Source organism: Eptatretus burgeri, chromosome 18 (genome assembly GCF_056783735.1).
Source record: "Eptatretus burgeri isolate ZD-2024b chromosome 18, Ebu_testis_v1, whole genome shotgun sequence".
Lineage (NCBI taxonomy): Eukaryota > Metazoa > Chordata > Myxini > Myxiniformes > Myxinidae > Eptatretus > Eptatretus burgeri.
The window spans coordinates 1,033,250-1,051,746 of record NC_140978.1 but is presented as its reverse complement, the minus strand read 5'-3'; the positions used below and the strand labels follow the sequence as shown (position 1 = coordinate 1,051,746).

At 43.0% G+C, this 18,497-nt stretch overlaps 1 protein-coding gene across 4 annotated transcripts in view; it reads left to right on the top strand.

The window, feature by feature from the left end:
* LOC147008455 (phosphoinositide 3-kinase adapter protein 1-like) overlaps positions 1 to 18,497 on the top strand; it is a 128,160-nt gene that overhangs the window by 57,259 nt on the left and 52,404 nt on the right. For all 4 annotated transcript variants that reach the window (XM_085864011.1, XM_085864010.1, XM_085864008.1 and 1 more), the window contains exon 8: positions 1,755 to 1,968. In XM_085864011.1, coding sequence (XP_085720137.1) covers positions 1,755 to 1,968 — 214 coding nt within the window. The remainder of the gene's footprint in view (positions 1 to 1,754; positions 1,969 to 18,497) is intronic.

The window sequence follows — 18,497 nt, the reverse complement described above, 5'->3', positions numbered from 1 at the left end:
ATTATAATTTATCCAGACTATAGCGAAGGCTTAAAAAAAATGATGCTATTGCATGCCATCATCTAGGATCTTTAACATCCTTCAGGAAATGCTAGGAGATCCCATCGTGTGCTGCCTTTTTCTCTGCTGGTTGCATCATTGGTTAGGGGCACGGCTATGCCGCTGATGCAGTGCCCCAATTACCAGTATACTGGTGCTCATTTCGCCAACCTCGGAAGGATGACGGGCTGAGTCAACTCCCTGGTGTTAATTCTCCCTGTCCTATGCGAGGAGATAGGAGAGCAGCTAGTTTGACATCACCTCCAAAAGGTTATGTTTGCTTTCTAATACAACATGCTTCTTGTGTAGCAATGTTTGAAATCATATCCGGTTCCATCACAAATAAATCTCAGAATAGATATTTCAAAGGTGAGAGTGTTTCTCTGAACTATGTGTTTTATTTTTTCTAAGTAAGGAGGTTGTGTGGAGTGCATAAAAGGACAACTTGCATTTGAAAGGAAACTTCAGCGAGAGAGACATGTTTACCTCTTATTTGTCCGTCTAAAACATTTTCTTAACTTCGTCAAAGTTTAATGTGACAATATGTCAATTTGGTAGCATGCAATCACTTTTTATTCATTACAAGATTGATGCTCATGGAAGAGTGAGGTTACCAGGGGATATGAACTGACAGTGAGGCAACAGTTGGACCCAATAAGCAAGTGAATGAATGAACAGGGAAAAGACAGGAGATGAGGAGGAAACACAGTAACCTTCAAGAAACAAGGTTCAGTTAGGTAAGCTTAATGGGGGTTTATGGGTAATGAAGAGGGGTTCCATTGATGGTGGTGTGTCACCTGCTTGAATCGCTTAAATGAGAAACATAGGTGAACTAGAATGACACTCGGTGGAGTGCATACCTGGGCCAAGCTGAACAGTTCACGTTTTGTAGCCCATGAATAGGCTGGATCTGCATCTGTACTTTGACCAAAATCGAATCGGATTGTTATTGTCACCTCCCCAACTTATCCACCAAGTTTTGTCATAATCCATCCACAACTTTTTAAAATATCGTGCTGTAGTGTTTATCGTTTTTGGCCCGATCTCTAAATGGTGAAGAATCACTTAAAAAAACTACAGTAGCCAGATCTGGATCCGGATCTTCACCAAAAATTAATCAATTTGTTCTCATCACACACCCAATTACCTGTCCCCCAAATTAGTTCCGAATCTGTCTATAACTTTTTGAGATATCCTGCTTTCAGACAAACAGATGAGCAGGGGTGAAAACATCAACAACCTCCATCTATCTTCGGTGGCAGATGTAATTAGAATAGGACAATTATGGAGGTTAGGTATAACATATGATTGAAGTTAAGTAAAAAATTCAAGTCCAGAAAATATGAAGGATTAAGCAAATGGAAGGTGGAAATTGATTTCAAGAAGCTGAAGAGTAGATGTTACATTTATTAAGATATAAATAAGGTTAAAAGGATGTAGATAGAACATGTACTTTCGAGACTAAATGGTCCCTTTTTGTATGTGCTGGATTTATTCTTAAACAGCTCTTTGTGAACATCTTATGTGAACATGTTTCACAATAAAGTGGGGGGAAACCTTCAATTAGATGTTACTCACTAATTGCAGCTCGAAGTCTTCCAACTTCCTGAATTTTTAATCAAAACCTAGAGAAGAATTTGTACGAATAATACTGTATTTCAAACGAGGTTGCAAGATGTGGCCTTCTTAAGGTTTGCTTTTGTTGTTGTATGCAGGAAACTGGCACATTACTGAAAGAAGAACTATGGAGTTCAATTACAAATAAAGGTCAGATTGATGCCAACCCAGAAAAAAAGAAGGCTTACGAGCAGATGATTAGATGCACGACAGACAAGCTGATGAGGTGTTCACTTCACCCTGGAACAGATGATGACCTGCCCAGTTCAATCACCAGATGCCACTCTCCAGACACCCTACTCGAATGCAAATGTGAGGATTGATTTTTTTTAAACTTCTTCTGTTATACTTTTTAAAAAATGTTTATAGAATTTGAAACCTGATTGAAGTATTACATTTTCCTGTTGGTGCATAATTCCATGAACAGGTTGTAAACAAACAGGTGAATTTCTTTCAGCAGTGTTATTTCGTGATTGTGAAATACTGATTATCATGTATATATATATATATATGTATATATATATATATATATATATATATGTATATATATATATATATATATATATATATATGTATATATATATATATATATATATATATATATATATATATATATATATATATATGTAAATGTACAGTGCCCTCCATAAGTATTGGAACAGTTAAGTCAAATTAGTTGTTATTACTATACAGGTACTCAATAAATTTGGATTTGAGATCAAAAGATGAATGAGGCAAGAATACAAAAGGTCAGCTTTTACTTGTTGGTATTTCTATTACTCGCGGGGTATGCTTACACATTGTAAGCAATAACGAAGCATGCTACCCCATTGTTTAGGGTCTCTCACCTGCATTTGTTTTTTTCATTTTTTTTGATTACCTCTGCCACCGAAGGTGAAGGAGGTTGTGCTTTCACCCCATTTATCTCATTCCAACCACACACCACGATCAACACCAATTACCAATCCCCTTCTCCATACGCCAAATGACGGCCCTCTCCGCGAATGTAAAACGTCTTTACGAAGCGAAGGAAACAAAGGAACCCCGATGGCGCATGGATTTTCCCTCCTGCTTTTCCCGCGCTTTGGCATGGGGGAGGTGCGATTTGAGCCAGAGGTCAAAGGTGAAAAAATGTGGGGGCCTGATTTTGGGGGAATGAATCTCCCTGGACCTGTGCCAAGAAAGATTCTCTCCGGCCCCGTGAGGCGTGTGGGGAGGGGGGCGAGAGGGCACGCCCCTTTTCTGGAAGCTTCCTGCAGGAGATGTAAGGTGGGCGGAGCGAAAAGAGGGGAGGGGCGAGGCGTTGGAACGGGGGGGGGATATAAGGCCGTGAAGGACGCCAGCTCCTGGCCTTCTTCTCCTTCGTGTGTTTTTCATCGGGCACTTTGTTTTGTCTTCTTCTTCGTGGTGGTTTTCGGTGGTGTGTGGGGCTTCTTCTCCTTTGCCGGCTTGGTCTTCGGAGAGTCTTGGGTTCGGTGGTTCGGGTCGAGTCGTCAGAGCTCGCAGTCGGTGGGGAGTCCTGGCGTGGCACGAAGGACGCGGAAGGGAGGTGCCACTTTGCAGCTCTGTCGCGCAAGCCTGCGCATCTGTGTGGAGAGCGCCGGAGAGAGCTCGCCCACCATCGCACCACGAGGTGCAGCTAACCTGCAACGGTCTCGTGGGATTCGTTCGGTCTGCCAAGTCCCATGCCATAAAGGCCCCCGGGCCCCGTCTGACCCCCCTGTCTATGGGAGTGGTCTTTTTCTTGGGGTTTTGCTTTCGAATGAATGTTGGTGGCACCGTGTCTTGTGAAGTAAAACTGTTAAGTGGCTGTACATAAATTGCTTATAGTCGGTTGTAGTGCTTTCGCTTTATTTGCTTCCATACTGGCATGATTGATTGTATATGTGCATGTGTAAAATAAATGTGTTTGTGTTCGTTGCGTCCTCCTTTCACCACATTGAAATGTCATCTTGCATCTCAGAATAAGAGTTGGGGTTGTTAAATACCCGGTAAATAGAATCGGATCCGGCGAGGTCGGGCGATGATACCCGCTCGGTTATCAGTGAAGAACGGAACGGACCGCTTGAGTGGTTCGTGTCCAAGCCAACCTGCGCCAAGGTACGGTCTCCCGGTAGGCTACCCGCACGGGTACTTAGGTATATCGAGATTCGGCGATTGACCCTATTCTGCGCGGGTAGAAAATTGGCTAGGCCGTGGTGGGGTTGAAGACCCACCCGTGACAGGGTTCCGGCGTTGCTCCGGAAGGTCACGACTGAATTGTCCGTCCGGTTGGCGAGCGGCTACTATTAGTGGAAAGCGGCCGTTCGCACGCCGATGGGCGCGAATTCGTAACAATATGTATGTGTGTGTATATATATATATATATATATATATATATATATATATATATATATATATATATATATATATATATATATATATATATATATATATATATATATATATATATATACTGTTACGGCTGTGGAAATTCGCAATACATCAAAAAGGACCTCAGATTAGCTATGCCGGTAAGTTAGTGTTCAGATAGCTTTCCCCACCGTTGTTTAGAGGGATTCTTCGTGTACACCGGGCTGTGACCCTTTGAGATAGTGTTTTTCTTTCTCTATCGTTATTTTGGACTGACAGAGCACGTTGCGACCCTTTTCCCGCCAAAAAGGAGTCCGAACACGTGGAGTGAAAACGCAGGCATGGAAACCTGTGCTAGTGCGCGGGTTTCCGCACCTCTCTGCCGCGCCAAGGCTGGCACGAGAAGCGGTGAGGTGCTCACTCCCGATTGGTGGATGCACGGCGTGGGGCGGAAAAAGGGGAGGAACCCCTTTTGGAAAAAGATTCTCGAAAACAGGGTGGGGCGAAGGGCGGAGCCCCGCACTATTTAAGGCAGACCGCACGCGAGTCTCTCTCTCTCTCTCTCTCTCTCTCTCTCTCTCTCTCTCTCTCTCTCTCTCTCTCTCTCTCTCTCTCTCTCTCTCTCTCTCTCTCTCTCTCTCTCTCTCTCTCTCTCTCTCTCTCTCTCTCTCTCTCTCTCTCTCTCTCTCTCTCTCTCTCTCTCTCTCTCTCTCTCTCTCTCTCTCTCTCTCTCTCTCTCTCTCTCTCTCTCTCTCTCTCTCTCTCTCTCTCTCTCTCTCTCTCTCTCTCTCTCTCTCTCTCTCTCTCTCTCTCTCTCTCTCTCTCTCTCTCTCTCTCTCTCTCTCTCTCTCTCTCTCTCTCTCTCCCCCCTCCCTCTCGTTCTTGGTCTTGTTGGCGCTGGTCCACCTCTTGGGGCTTCTCTCTTCTTCTTGGTTCATGCTCCAGCATTCTCCCTGTGGTGCATGATTTCTTCCCCTGTCTCCCGGTGGTCCTGTGGAGCGACCTGTTGTTGGAGGCGCGGGCTGGTGACTAGTCCGGGCGACGCATCAGAGACGCGGACTGAAGGCGCAGCTCTGCCGGCTGTGTGGTGCGAACCTGCGCGTCTGGGCAAGGAGCGACGTAGAGAGCTTGCCCGCCACGCGCGAGGCCCGGAATCAGGTGCGGCCACGCTAGCTGCCGTGGGGACGGGGCATCATGACTCGCCGACCACCGAGGGGGGGGGGCAGGTAACCTGCATCGGTCTCGTGGGCCTATTCGGTCAGCTAAGGCTCACGACCATAAAGGTCCACAGACCCCGTCTACCTCCCTGCCTATGGGGAGGTCTTTCCTTTTGTTTTTGTATGACTGCTGTGGTGCCGTGTCCTTTTTAGTAGACCTGTGTAAGTGACTGTACATTGCTCGTATTTGGTGGTAACGCTTTCTATTTGTTGCTTGTACATACGTGCATGACTGCCTGGCTGTACATATGTGCTTAGTTGTAATAAATGTCCTTGCTTGTGAAATGTATCCCATTCGTTGCGTCCTCTATTCCCCATTGAAAATTCCATCTTGCATCGCGGAATAATTAGTTGGGTTTTAAACACCCGTTAAGGAGAATCGGATCCGTCGAGGTCGGCGATAATACCCGCTCGGTTATCACTGTAGAACGGAATGGACCGCTTAAGCGGTTCGTGTTCTAAGCCGACCTGCAGCAAGGTACGGCCCCTCGGTAGGTTACCCGCGCGAGTACTTAGGTATTTCGATATTCGGCGAGTGACCCTATTTCGCGCGGGTGGAATGCGGACTGGGCTGTGGTGAGTTTAAACCCCCACCCGTGACTGGTTCCTAGCGATAGTTCCAGGAGGGTCACGACTGATTTGTCTGTCCGTTAGGTGACGACGCTTCTGCTATTAGTGGAAAGCGGCTGATCGCACGCCAGCGGGTGCGAATTCGTAATACTGGTGTCAGCGAGCGGGAAACAAACTCTCCCGTCTCCAAACTAAATTTGCAGGAATCGGCCCAGGGGTGCACGAAGCGACCCGCCCCCCATTCCCATCAAATTCAAGCGATTAAAAAAAAAAATTCCACAAAATAAGATGGCTTTTCAAGGCGAACGGGTGCCGGGGGTGTTAGAAAGGGATTTGGAAATGGTAGAATCCATGGCCCAGGACGGAATCCCCGAGCAGGACATTTCCGTGCAGGATGAATCTCCCCCCCCCCCCAAACGAACCCAGAGCCCGAAGTGGGCGTGGCGGCAGAGGCCGCGGTGGATGGCACCCCCCCCCCCAATCCTTGCCGAGTCGGCTCAGCCGAGTGCACTCGACATGGCGCAGTTATTTGCAATGCTGGCGGAAATGAATAACGGACTAAACAACAAAATGGATGGAAACACGCAACAAATGAGCAAAATGAATGGTAAAATGAATGCGAGTATGCAACAAATGAATGAAGGAATAAACGGAAAAATAGATGGAATGAAAGAAGAAATGGAAAAAATCCAGGGTGAGATGCAGAAAATAGGCCGAGGCCTGCAGGCAGGCATAATGGCAATTTCGGGGAGCGAAACGCGGGCAATGGAGCTCAAAATGGCACCACCACGTGCTGGGGCGAACGAGCTGGGGGGAGTGCAACGGCTGTCAGGCCCGCAATGGGGACGGGTGAAGACAGATTAATTTGAGGGACGTGTTGGGCGAGAAGCGTAAAGGTGATGGAGAAAGTGATGGTGACACAGAGGGAAAAGTAAAGGGGGTGACTGAGACGTGTATGGCAAGACACGTGGAGATGGAAGAAATAATAGTTGAGACAAGGGAGGTAATGGGTGATGAGGTGACTGAGTTGGCAGAGACACGGGAGATAGAGGGTGAATTGGACGGGGTTAAGAATGAGCACACGCACGGAGGTAGTGGAGGATAAAGGGGGCGAGCTCACGGAATGTCTCGAGACCCGGTGCGAGCAGCTGGATAGCCTCCTCCAGGAACGAGGGGAGGGAATATGCCCCCTTGAAGCGATTCACGATCAGGTGGGTCCGGTCGAGCTCCACGGAGTTGAGGGGGCGAGTGCTGTTGACGGGTGCACGGAGAGCTTGAGGGGTATAGAGGCCCCGGAAACCCTTGGGGTGGTACAAATCCCCAGTGTGGTTACGAGTGTGGTCCCGGTGTGTGTGGTGTCAAAATGTCTGTATACGAGCGTGGTGAAATGCGTGCTGCAATGCGCACATAGCGTGGGTGCAAGGGCGTGTGTGAGAGCGACCGCGTGTGTGGATGAGACCCCTAGTGGGAGTGAAACCCCGAGTGTGAGTGGTGTGGATGCGAGTGTGCCGAAGTGCGTGCTTCCCAGCACGCCGTGCGTGAGTGAAGGGTTGTGTGTGACGGAGACCCCGTGCGTGAGTGGAATCACGTGTGCGCCAGAAAGGGCAGCGTGAGTGAAGCACGGTGTGTGAGAGGGACAGCGTGTGTGAGGTTGCTGTACGCAAGGGAGATGACTGTCGGCATGCGTGAACATGCAACCGCATGTCCCGGTGTGAATGTAATGACATGGTGTGTGAGCATGGTGACACGCAGGTGCACGTGGGTTGAATGGAGACGGAGACGGCGACAGATGGATAAAGGCCGAGTAGCAGCTGTAGCTGCTTTGGGGACCGTGCCGGGTTTGCACGGCAGCACGCGCGGGGTCTGTGCAGTGGTACGCACGAGGCCGCCACGTGCGCGCATGCGGGAGTGAAACCCAGTCCGTAAACGTATGCGGTGGATTTGTCGATCCAGCGGACGGACAGAAGGTAGGCTGGATAGGAATTTGGACTGGATGGGTTCTCCATGCGAGCGTGTGTGTGAAGCTCCGACGGGCAGTGCACATGTGCTCGTGTGGGGAACCCCTCGAAACGCGAGGCCTGTTTTTTTTGATGCGCAGGGTGACGCCATGGCTGCACGTATGGTTGGAATCCGGCAGGAAGTGTATCCCTGCCGGATGGTACCATCTGAGAAGGGACGAGATGCACGAACAGCTGCCATGACGTCACGGGGAAAGAGTGCAGGTTGCGAGTTGCCGCGCTAGTTCGCGCATATAAAAAAAAAGCAAGCCTCGCTTCGGTTGAACAGGATTCCCGGGCAATGGGGTGGAATACCCCCCTGCTTGGGCACAGGACACCACTAGTTAGGGGGAAGGATTAGCTTAGTTAGACCGGTCTCATGGGGCAGGGGTAAGTCCTCATGGGGCCCGTGGAATGGATTTGTTAGAGGGATTTTAGTTGAGATTTAGGATGGAGTATGGGATTTTTGGAGACATGGACAGACGTTGAGTGTGTAGAGGGGATGTAGCTTAGCTACGCAGTGTTAAAAGGAATGTGCTACTAGTTTAAGGGATGATGAGGGAGCACGAAATAGTTCGGGGATGTAGTCTGCAGAATAGCAGTGATCAGCAATGGAGTGAAATGAAGTGAAACTGTACTTGTTGAGTGAGTGAGGCCAGCGGGTCTGAGTGTATGGAGTGATTGTGGAATGCATGGTGTGATCAATGATTGGGAGGAGGAGTGATTCCCGCCCAAGGGACCCTGGGGTCAGTGTAGACTGAGTTAAGGGGTTAGTCAAATTGACAAAATGGACGTCGTTTTGCTGTTGGTGGGAATGTAGGCTCGATACCTATTTGGAGGGGTGCAGGAGCCCTGTTGACGGGCTGGGAGCGTGGCTGTGAACGGTGAGTATCGCTGAGTGGGTACCCTGGGCACCGGGCTAGTCGGCCGTGGTAGGTCCAGGGTCCAGTGGGGGCCGTGATAGCGTAGTGGGCACGGGTGCTCCCGCATGATGCGGGGGCCCGGGGCGCCATTGGCCACGTGGGCAGTGTCGTGGGCACGGGCACCAGCCTGCCACGTGAGCATCGAGGGGGAGTCGCCAGAGAGGGCACTCCCCAGTTTTAGGGAGCTGATAGGCTCGGAGGCAGTGTAATGCTCGGGGGTGCCATTGTTGGGGAATCCGCAGAGGGTAGTTCCTGTCAAGGGAGCCACGTGTCCCAGCCATGAGAGCGTGTGAGGGCACGGAAGGAAAATTGGGGGGCATGGCCCAAAATTTGCGAGGACACCAACACAGGCGATGGGAATCTTGGTTGTTAGAACCGATAGTTTAAGCGAGAGGCGCTTGTTGAAAGCCCTGGGGTAGTTTCAGGAATTAATGTTAGGGTAGATTAGGAAGTGTACCCCTCCGCATCATCCATCCCTTCGCTCTTGTTGTGTGCCGCTGGACTCACCTTGGGTTAGAGATCGCTGAAATCAGAGGAGGCCATTCTGAGCCTTCATTGCGCCTCGACACAGGACGCTAGCTCTCCCTTATTCCCCTCCAGGAAGGGAACGTAGGGGTTGGGAGCAGGCTAGGACAGGATAGGTTAGCCGAACTGAGACAATAAAGGGGGTTAAAAATTCATAATGTGGTTATTTGTATGAGAGATGAATTAACACACCATCAGTCGAAGGTTTCAGAACACCCCCATTTTTCCAGTTTTTCCTGAAATTTAAGAAGTTTAATGTTTCAATGTATTTTGAAATTAAAGCATTGAACAAATAAACAATTGCAGATAAAGAAGAAATCATGGAATCGTTTTATTGAACAAAATTTAATCTAATTTTTGACTCATCAAAGTAGCCACCTTTTTCACACATCACAGCTGAACATACTCGTGGCATTCTTTCGACAATGGAAAACAAGTATTGTTCGGAAAGTTCTTCCAAACACTGTTGCAGAAGTTCCCACAAATGTGTTGCACTTGTAGGTTGCTTTGCTTTCACCCTTCTATCAGCCCAAACCAGCTCGATGGGGTTTAAGTCTGGAGACTATGCTGGCCATTCCATGATTTGAAGCCGACCGTCTTGTTCTTTTCTTCAAAGGTAGTTCTGACATAGCCTGGAGGTATGTTATGGGTCGTTATCTTGCTACAGGATGAACCCCTGACCAACTATGCATAGACCAGAGGGTATTGCAAGGCGCGGCAAAATGCTACGGTTGCCCTTTTGGTTCAGGGTGCCAGTCACTCTGTGCAAGTCACCAACTCTGGATTGAGCAAAAGAGCCCCAGATCATCACGCTCCCCCCTCCATGTTTGACAGTTGGTGTTACACACTGAGGAATCATCCTTTCACCGACTCGACGGCGTACAAAAACCCCTGCATGATGAACCGAAGATTTCAAATTTTGATTCATCAGTCCATAAGACCTTCTTCCAGTTTTCAGTCATCCACTGACGGTGCTTCATGGCCCAGGCAAGCCTCTTTTTATTATTTTGCCATCTTAGCAATGGCTTTCTTACTGCCACTCGACCTGTCAAACCTGCAGCTCAGTCTTCTCTTCACGGTTGAAATTGAGACTTCCTCACTTTGACCAGTGTTAAGCTGTGCTGGTGGTGGTCGTATGGCAACTTAGCTGCCGGGGTAGCTATCATTTCTTGAAGCGTGACTGTGTCGCTGATGCAGTGCCCTTCTACCAGTTCACACACTGGAACTGGAACTCATTTTGCCGACCTCGGAAGGATGTCAACACGTTAAACTCAACCAAACCACTGACACGTGGAATTTGGGTGTTCTGGAAGGAAAGCCACAATATCTGTGGATCATTTTTAAAAAGCCAGGTGGTGATACTGCCACTGATAAGAATAATGCATTGAGTGATAATGCTTAGGTGAAACAACTTTGTTTTTCTCGAGATGGAACATTTTACCCACGAGATAGATTGGAAATTAATTGGGAAAAAAAATGATTTTGCTGAAGCATACAAGTCTTACCAAAAGGTGTGTGAAAGTAATGGAAATAAAGAACCTATAATGGATATGACAGCATTTAAAAGTTTGTATACAATCTATGCGTTTGACCTGAGTGCTCAAAAGGAAACTATAAAGTCTAATCGAGTGGATACTTCCCTGTACATTGAAAGAGGAGAGAGTGAAGAAGTTGATACATATTGTTTGCTTTTGGATGAAACAGAATTGCAGATTAATACAGATAATGGTGTTATGATTAGTCTCACATAATTTTTTGTTAAATAAATGAGTGGCAAAGTACCAACTGGGGTATATGTTAATCAAATCAATCTTCATAAACTATCATCTTGTGTTCAAAATCAAAAGCCTTGTACGATTAACGTTATACAATTCAGAGAAAAGGAGCAGTAAGAATTGATGTTTTGCTCACAAGAGAACAGGTTAATATCTTGAATGATACTGGCTCACTTAAAATTAAAATGACAAAACCATTGTTGAAAAAATATTCAATAAAAGAGACGAGTGGAGGATTTTTCCCATTTCTAATTCCTTTATTTGCTGGTTTAAGTGCGGTTGGAGCATTGACGGGTGGTATTTCAACAGTGGTGAAAACTGCCAACGAAAGGAAGGCTCAACTCCGGGCTCAAAAATAATTGGAAAGACATAACAAAGAGTTGGAGAAACAAATTAGTGGAAGTGGTGTAATTGTAGATTTTGCTGAAAAACTTGAAGGTCTACCTGATAAAGCGAGATTGTTAGTTGGAGATTTGGAGATATGCTTTCTTCTATCGCACAAGCAGTTGTAAAATTAACTAAAAGGGTTATTGGATTATATCTTTCTAATAAATAAATGAGCATCGATGAGTGGTTTAAAGAATTTGGAAAGAATACCACATCAAATTTACAACTTGTCAAATATTCTAAGAAGTTAAAAATTCATAATGTGGTTATTTGTATGAGAGATGAATTAACAAACGTGCCTAAACATACAAAGAATATTATTTTGAACTGAGAAGATGATAATGGGAACGGTTCTCATTGGGTTTGTATTTTTAATAATCAAGACAAATATTATTTTGATAGTTTTGGTCTTCCACCACCTGTTGAAGTCATAAAATTCTTACAGAATGGTGTTTATCAAACATTTCAAGTCCAAGAATTAAATTCCAAGTGTTGTGGTCAATTATGTCTATATGTGTTATTTCAACTCGACAAAAATAAAAAATTTTATGACATTATTTTTCATCTAATATAAATGACTTATGTTGGTAAAGATGGTTCTATCTTTGGTGTATCCCAAGAACTGGATATTGATTTATCAAATTACTACACAAAGGCACAGGCTGAACGACATAAATATAATATAACCAAAAATATGAATATGAAAAATGCTTATAAATCAAAAAATTATCCAAGCCCGACTGACGCGAATGACTTGGTGAGATTAAGTGATTTATCACAATATATATCTTAAATAAAACGGCTGTGTATTCCAAAGATACAGAAGTGTTGATTTTATCTCCAGGTCATACAGAATTCACAGTTCGAATTAAAATAAATTTTTATAAAGAAGGGCGTATCGTTTGTATGAGAATAGAACAATGGGGGTATGATATGAATGATTTAGGGTATAATTGGTCATTTAAAATTGACCTAAAAGACCTGGAGCAATTAAATGAGTCTCGTAAGGAAGAATATTATCCACTTGGTATAGAGAATGAGTTTTGTGGAGCCACGATTAGTAAACTACAAATAAAAGAATTTAATAAGGGTAAATATAATAATGGTTTTGCCCTTGTTTATATCATGAAAACAGAAAAAACAGGATTATATATAATAAGTAGGGAAATATAAAATGATTTAACTATGGGAAGATGGGGAGGTGTTTCGTGTCATAATATTGTTTTAACATATATTTCTAATACATAAATGATGGCAAGAAGGCTTCAAGAAAATTATCATTTCTGTGTCCAAGCATACCTTCAAGAAAAGGGTATTCAGTATTTTAATAAATATGTTCTACAACATAAGAATGAGGTATTTTCAATAAAAGATTGGCATTATGCTGTTGTTGATTAACCGACAACTTTAGATTTAATCACAATGTTAAATAATTTAAAAATTATAAAGTTAAGAAAACGTAAGGCTCTTTTAGAAATTCAAAAGAAATTTTATTGGTTTCCTGTTGTAAAAAAAAATTATTTTGGATACAGGAATAACAAGAAATCCTGATGAATATATCTATGATATTCTATGGGGTGTAAGTGATTCAAGGATAGTAAGGGATGAGGAAGGAGTTGAAGAGGAGGAAAAGGAGAGGGAGGAAAGAGAGAAGGAGGAAAGAGAAGGAGGAGAGAGAGAAGGAGGAAAGAGAGAGAGAAGGAGGAGAGGGAGGAGAGGGAGTAAACAGCGAGACTGAATAAACATGAAAATATGGAAACCAGTGAGATTAAAAAAAGATTGGTGGTATTACAGAAAATAACTCGACCCACCGAGGAGGAAAACAAAGAATTGACAAGTCTATTAGCAGTATTTTCGACAAGACCATTGACATCGTTTTCAAGGACAGGATATTGACTTTAAAGTTTTTTTCATTTTTTTTCTTAAATAAATGGAGGAGAGAGTGAAGGCATTTCTCAGGATTCTTTATGTTTTAAAAGTTAAGATCCAAATGTGCATGTTGGAAACTAAAAATGTTTTTGCTCTCTGTAGGAATTTTTCTCATAAATAAATGAGTTATTGTCTCAAATGTAAAAAGAGACCGAATACGAAAAATATTTCATATTTTAAAAGTAAAAATAACAGTGTTATACAAAAAGGTCTTTGTGCGGTGTGTGGTTCAAAAAAAAATCAATTTATCTCCAAACACAAACTCGGAGGAGATATACAAAAGTTTTTATCAGGAAGTAAATTTACAACTACTGGAATACCAGGGGAATTACATCTACCAGGGTATTCTTTCTGTGGCCCAGGCACAAACTTGGAGAAAAGATTAGATGAGGCAGACAATCCTAAATCCTGGAGTGAGCCCATCAATAGAGTTGATGAAGTGTGCATGAGACACGATATTGATTCTGGGAATACCCCAACTTTGGAAGAAAAGCATGAAGCCAATAGAGAAATGTTGTGTAATTTGTCTCTGATACAAAATCCAACCTTGAGGAAAAAAGTTGATAGGTTCATTGTGATGAAGATGATCAGTGCTAAATTGAAACTTGGACTTGGAAATTCAAAAAACTTATAGGCTCTAATGATGTCATTAAGATTGAAGAGCAATTAGCTGATGAATTACATAAACCAATATTCACAAAGTTTCAGAGAAGGAAGGTTTATTCCAAGGAAGTAGATTATATCTGGTCCGCTGATTTGATTGAACTCAATAATGATAAGGGGTACAAGTATGCTTTAACCGTTATTGATTTGAGGAGTCGATACGCATGGGTTGTCCCTTTAAAAAACAAAACAGGAAATACTCTTATGTTCGCCTTTCAACAGATATTTAATAAAAGTAAGAGAAAACCTAAAAAATTGTGGACTGATGAGGGTAGAGAGTTTTATAACAAGACATTTATGAATTTTCTAAAAAATAACAGTATTACATTATACAGTACCTTTAATGAAGGGAAGGCCGTTGTTGTTGAACGTTTTAATCGTACCTTAAAAGAGAGACTATATAAAAAATTCACACAACTCGGTTCACAACAATGGTCATCTTTTATTCAGGATATTGTGGATAAGTATAATGCCACGATTCACACGTCAACAAATATGAAACCATCAGAAACATTTACAAAATTAAAATATGAAAAAGAGATTAATGTCAGAAAACCTAAGTTCAAAGTTGGTGATATCGTAAGAATATATAGGTGGAAATCTCATTTTGAAAAAGGTTATATTAAATGATGGACGAACGAACTTTTAAAAATTGTTTATGTAATAGATACGGTTCCTTGGACTTATAAGATATATGATTTGGAAGGGGAAGATATTTTAGGTTCATTTTATTCACAGGAATTACAAAATGCAGCAGATAATACCCATGGGAGCAATGGGTTGTTCCTTCACTCCCTCCTACTATACACCTTTGTGGACACAAGAGGGCCAAGTCCGAGGTGTATAACAGTATATAATGTGTGTCAAGGGTGGATGTTCTTAGATCTGTGAACCCCAAACACAGAATCCTCAACTGAATAGTCAAGGCTTAACGTGTGTGCGTGTGTGTGTGTGTGTGTGTGTGTGTGTGTGTGTGTGTGTGTGTGTGTGTGTGTGTGTGTGTGTGTGTGTGTGTGTGTGTGTGTGTGTGTGTGCAATGGGAGCAATGTGTTGGCGCTTCACTCCCTCCTACTATACACCGTTGTGGACACTCGAGGGCCAAGTCCGAGGTGTATAACTGCATATAATGTGTGTGCAATGGGAGCAATGGGTTGGCGCTTCACTCCCTCCTATTATACACTGTTGTGGACACTCGAGGGCCAAGCCCGAGGTGTATTACAGTATATAATGTGTGAGCAATGGGTTGGCGCTTCACTCCCTCCTACTATACACCATTGTGGACACTCGAGGGCCAAGTCTGAGGTGTATAACAGTATATAATGTGTCAAGGGGGACGTTCTTAGATCTGTGAACTCCAAACACAGAATCCTCAACTGAATTGTCAAGGCTTAACTTTTGTTTGTTGATGTGTGTGCGTGTGCGTGTGTGTGTGTGCATGCGTTTGTCCCCCAACCCTCACATTCAAAATCTCAACTCCAACCCTCACATTCAAAATCTTCACCCCAACCCTCACATTCAAAATCTCAACTCCAACCTTCACATTTAAAATCTCAACCCCCCCCACCCCAACCCTCACATTCAAAATCTCAACCCCACCTCAATCCTCGCCCAACACAATGTCTTTTTCAAAATGAGATTTCCACCTATATATATTTTTTATGTTTTTTTTCTCTTCTTCCAATTCTGTCTTTTAAGGCTTTCAGGTTTGATGACGTAGAAAGGGGGAGTAAGCCTGCACTTTCTTCCCAGAACTAACAATATATATTTTTTATGTTTTTTTTTTCTCTTCTTCCAATTCTGTCTTTTAAAGCTTTCAGGTTTGATGACGTAGAAAGGGGGCGTAAGTCTGCACTTTCTTCCCAGAACTTTCTTGATCTTGCTCCCATCAAGCACCATCCAACAAAGAACTACATAGATAGGTTTAGATCCCAAAGAGTGATAGCATTTTAAGTCTCTAAAATAAACCCAACTTTCCAAGTCTTCAAGGTATAACCACATTCCTGTTGAGTTTCCAAGATATGTATCACATTGTGAGTTATCAAGCCAGAACCCACATTTCAAGTCTCTAAGGGATAACTCATTTCCTGATTTTTTTCAAAATTTGTGAGTCTCCAAGGTAGGTCCCATGTTTAGAACCATCTTGACAGAACCCTTTTCCTGAGTCTCCAAGGTAGTTATTTAAACCATCAAGGCAGAACTCATTTACTGATTTTTTTTCAAAATTTGTGAGGTCTCCGAGGTAGGTTTCATATTAAAAACCACCAAGGATAACTCATTTACTAATTTTTTCAAAATTTGTGAGTGTCCAAGGTAGGCCCCATGTTTAGAACCATCTTGGCAGAACCCTTTTCCTGAGTCTCCAAGGTAGTTATTTAAACCATCAAGGCAGAACTCATTCACTGATTTTTTTTTTTTTCAAAATTTGTGAGTCTCCAAGGTAAAACTTGTATTCTGGCTCATCAAGGTATGACTCGTTCAGTGGGTATTCTCTTGATAACTCGCAATGAGTACTAATGCTGGAAAACTCTTTTTCAGGATTTTGCTGGTCTCCAAGGTATAACTCTTTGGTTGGGCCATCAAGGTCGAGCTCGTTCTGTGGGTCTTGGTCGCTCATAAGGTCTTCAACCAAGCCAACAATTTCGCCCCAAGTTGTAGCAAAAGCAGTATTTTCATATTGTATTTCAGATACAATTTCCTGTGAGAGAAAGTAATAATGTATTAATTAAGTTATTTTAATATTAAATGAGTCGATGCTTAAAAGGAACTGAAAATAGGAAAATAAAATCTTACCTCAACAGATAAGAGGTTTGAATCCAGTTCATCAACTTGAAGGTTTAGTTCCATACAAATAGTCGATCTGCAAGCAAGCTCATCCCACTCAAGGCCGAGCTCGTTCTGTGGGTCTTGGTCGCTCATAAGGTCTCCAAGGTATAACTCTTTGGTTGGGTCATCAAGGACGAGCTCGTTCTGTAGGTCTTGGTCGCTCATAAGGTCTTCAACGAAGCTAACAATTTCGCCCCAAGTTTTGGCAAAATCGGTATTTTCATATTGTATTTCAGATACGATTTCCTGTGAGAGAAAATAATAATGTATTAATTAAGTTATTTTAATATTAAATGAGTCGATGCTTAAAAGGAACTGAAAATAGGAAAATAAAAATCTTACCTCAACAGATAAGAGGTTTGAATCCAGTTCATCAACTTGAAGGTTTAGTTCCATACAAATAGTCGTTCTGCAAGCAAGCTCATCCCACTCAAGGACAGTACAGCACTCCATTGTCAATTTTTTTTTTTTTTTAATGGAGTCTGGGTTGAACCTTTAATAGAGAAAGACTGGTGGGGGTAGTTTCCTTTGGAAATTCCCTGGGCAAGCCCAGGCAAGCCTTCGTTCGGAAATTTTTCAAAACCATAACATTGTAGAATTTTCTCGTGATTTCTTTGAGTCAGAGATGAACTGGAAATGATGTAAGAGCAGGTGGGACTTAGTAAAGTGGGCGGGGCTTAGGAAAAGTGGGCGTGGTTTATGGGAATATCTTGTGAAAAGTGGGCGGGGCTTATGAAAGGTGGGCGGGGCTTATGCAAAAAATAATCAGGCTCAGGAGGTGGTCAGATGAGATCATTAAGAGAAGTATATCATTTCATAATGACACAAAAGGGGTATCTTGAAAAATATAAAGATTCAAATGTTTTATTTTTAAATATTTTAGATGGGGATTTTTGTGCAAAGAAAATGAAACTATTGAAGGAATTTGAGAATGAACAAATCTTTATAGCTTAATGAGTGAGCTAAACAATATGCATTGGTTATTTGAAAAAGAGTGTCCCTTCGGCTTACATGTTTCAGATATTTCTTCAGAATCACCTTTAACAAATCACATTACTACTTTGCGACTTGAACAAATCTTTATCTTGTTGCATTGGTTATTTGAATAGAGTGCCCCGAGGTTAAAATGGGAGACAATTAAATATACCTTGGGATAAAAAGGGGGTTTACTTTTTAGGGAAAAAAATATGAATCACTGAAAATCCCCCATTCACTTACATGGGGAAAAGTGAGCCAGAATCAGTATATTCACCCTACTTATGTGTCTACTGTATGTATATATATATATATATATATATATATATATATATATATATATATATATATATATATATACATATATATACATGAGGTGTGTTCAAAAAGTATCCAACCTTAATTTTTTGTGCGTAAACAAATGAAGCTTGGGAGGCGTGGTTTGGTGCACGTATGTAGGCGATCCAAATCCATATGCGTGAATATTTTCCCGCCTGCAGAAGCTGTCAGTCGCCGACAGACCGCCGATAAGTAAGGAAGTGTAAGTGAGCGCCGTCGGATTTTTGTTTTTGACAAAATGACGGATCAATGTAGTCTCATCGCCAGTGATCACTGTGTTGAAGAAGTTGGGATCGCTGTTCACAGTCTCCAGCATGTCCTGTGCGATGTCCAAACGGAGTTGCTTCTGCTCGATCGTTATCAGCT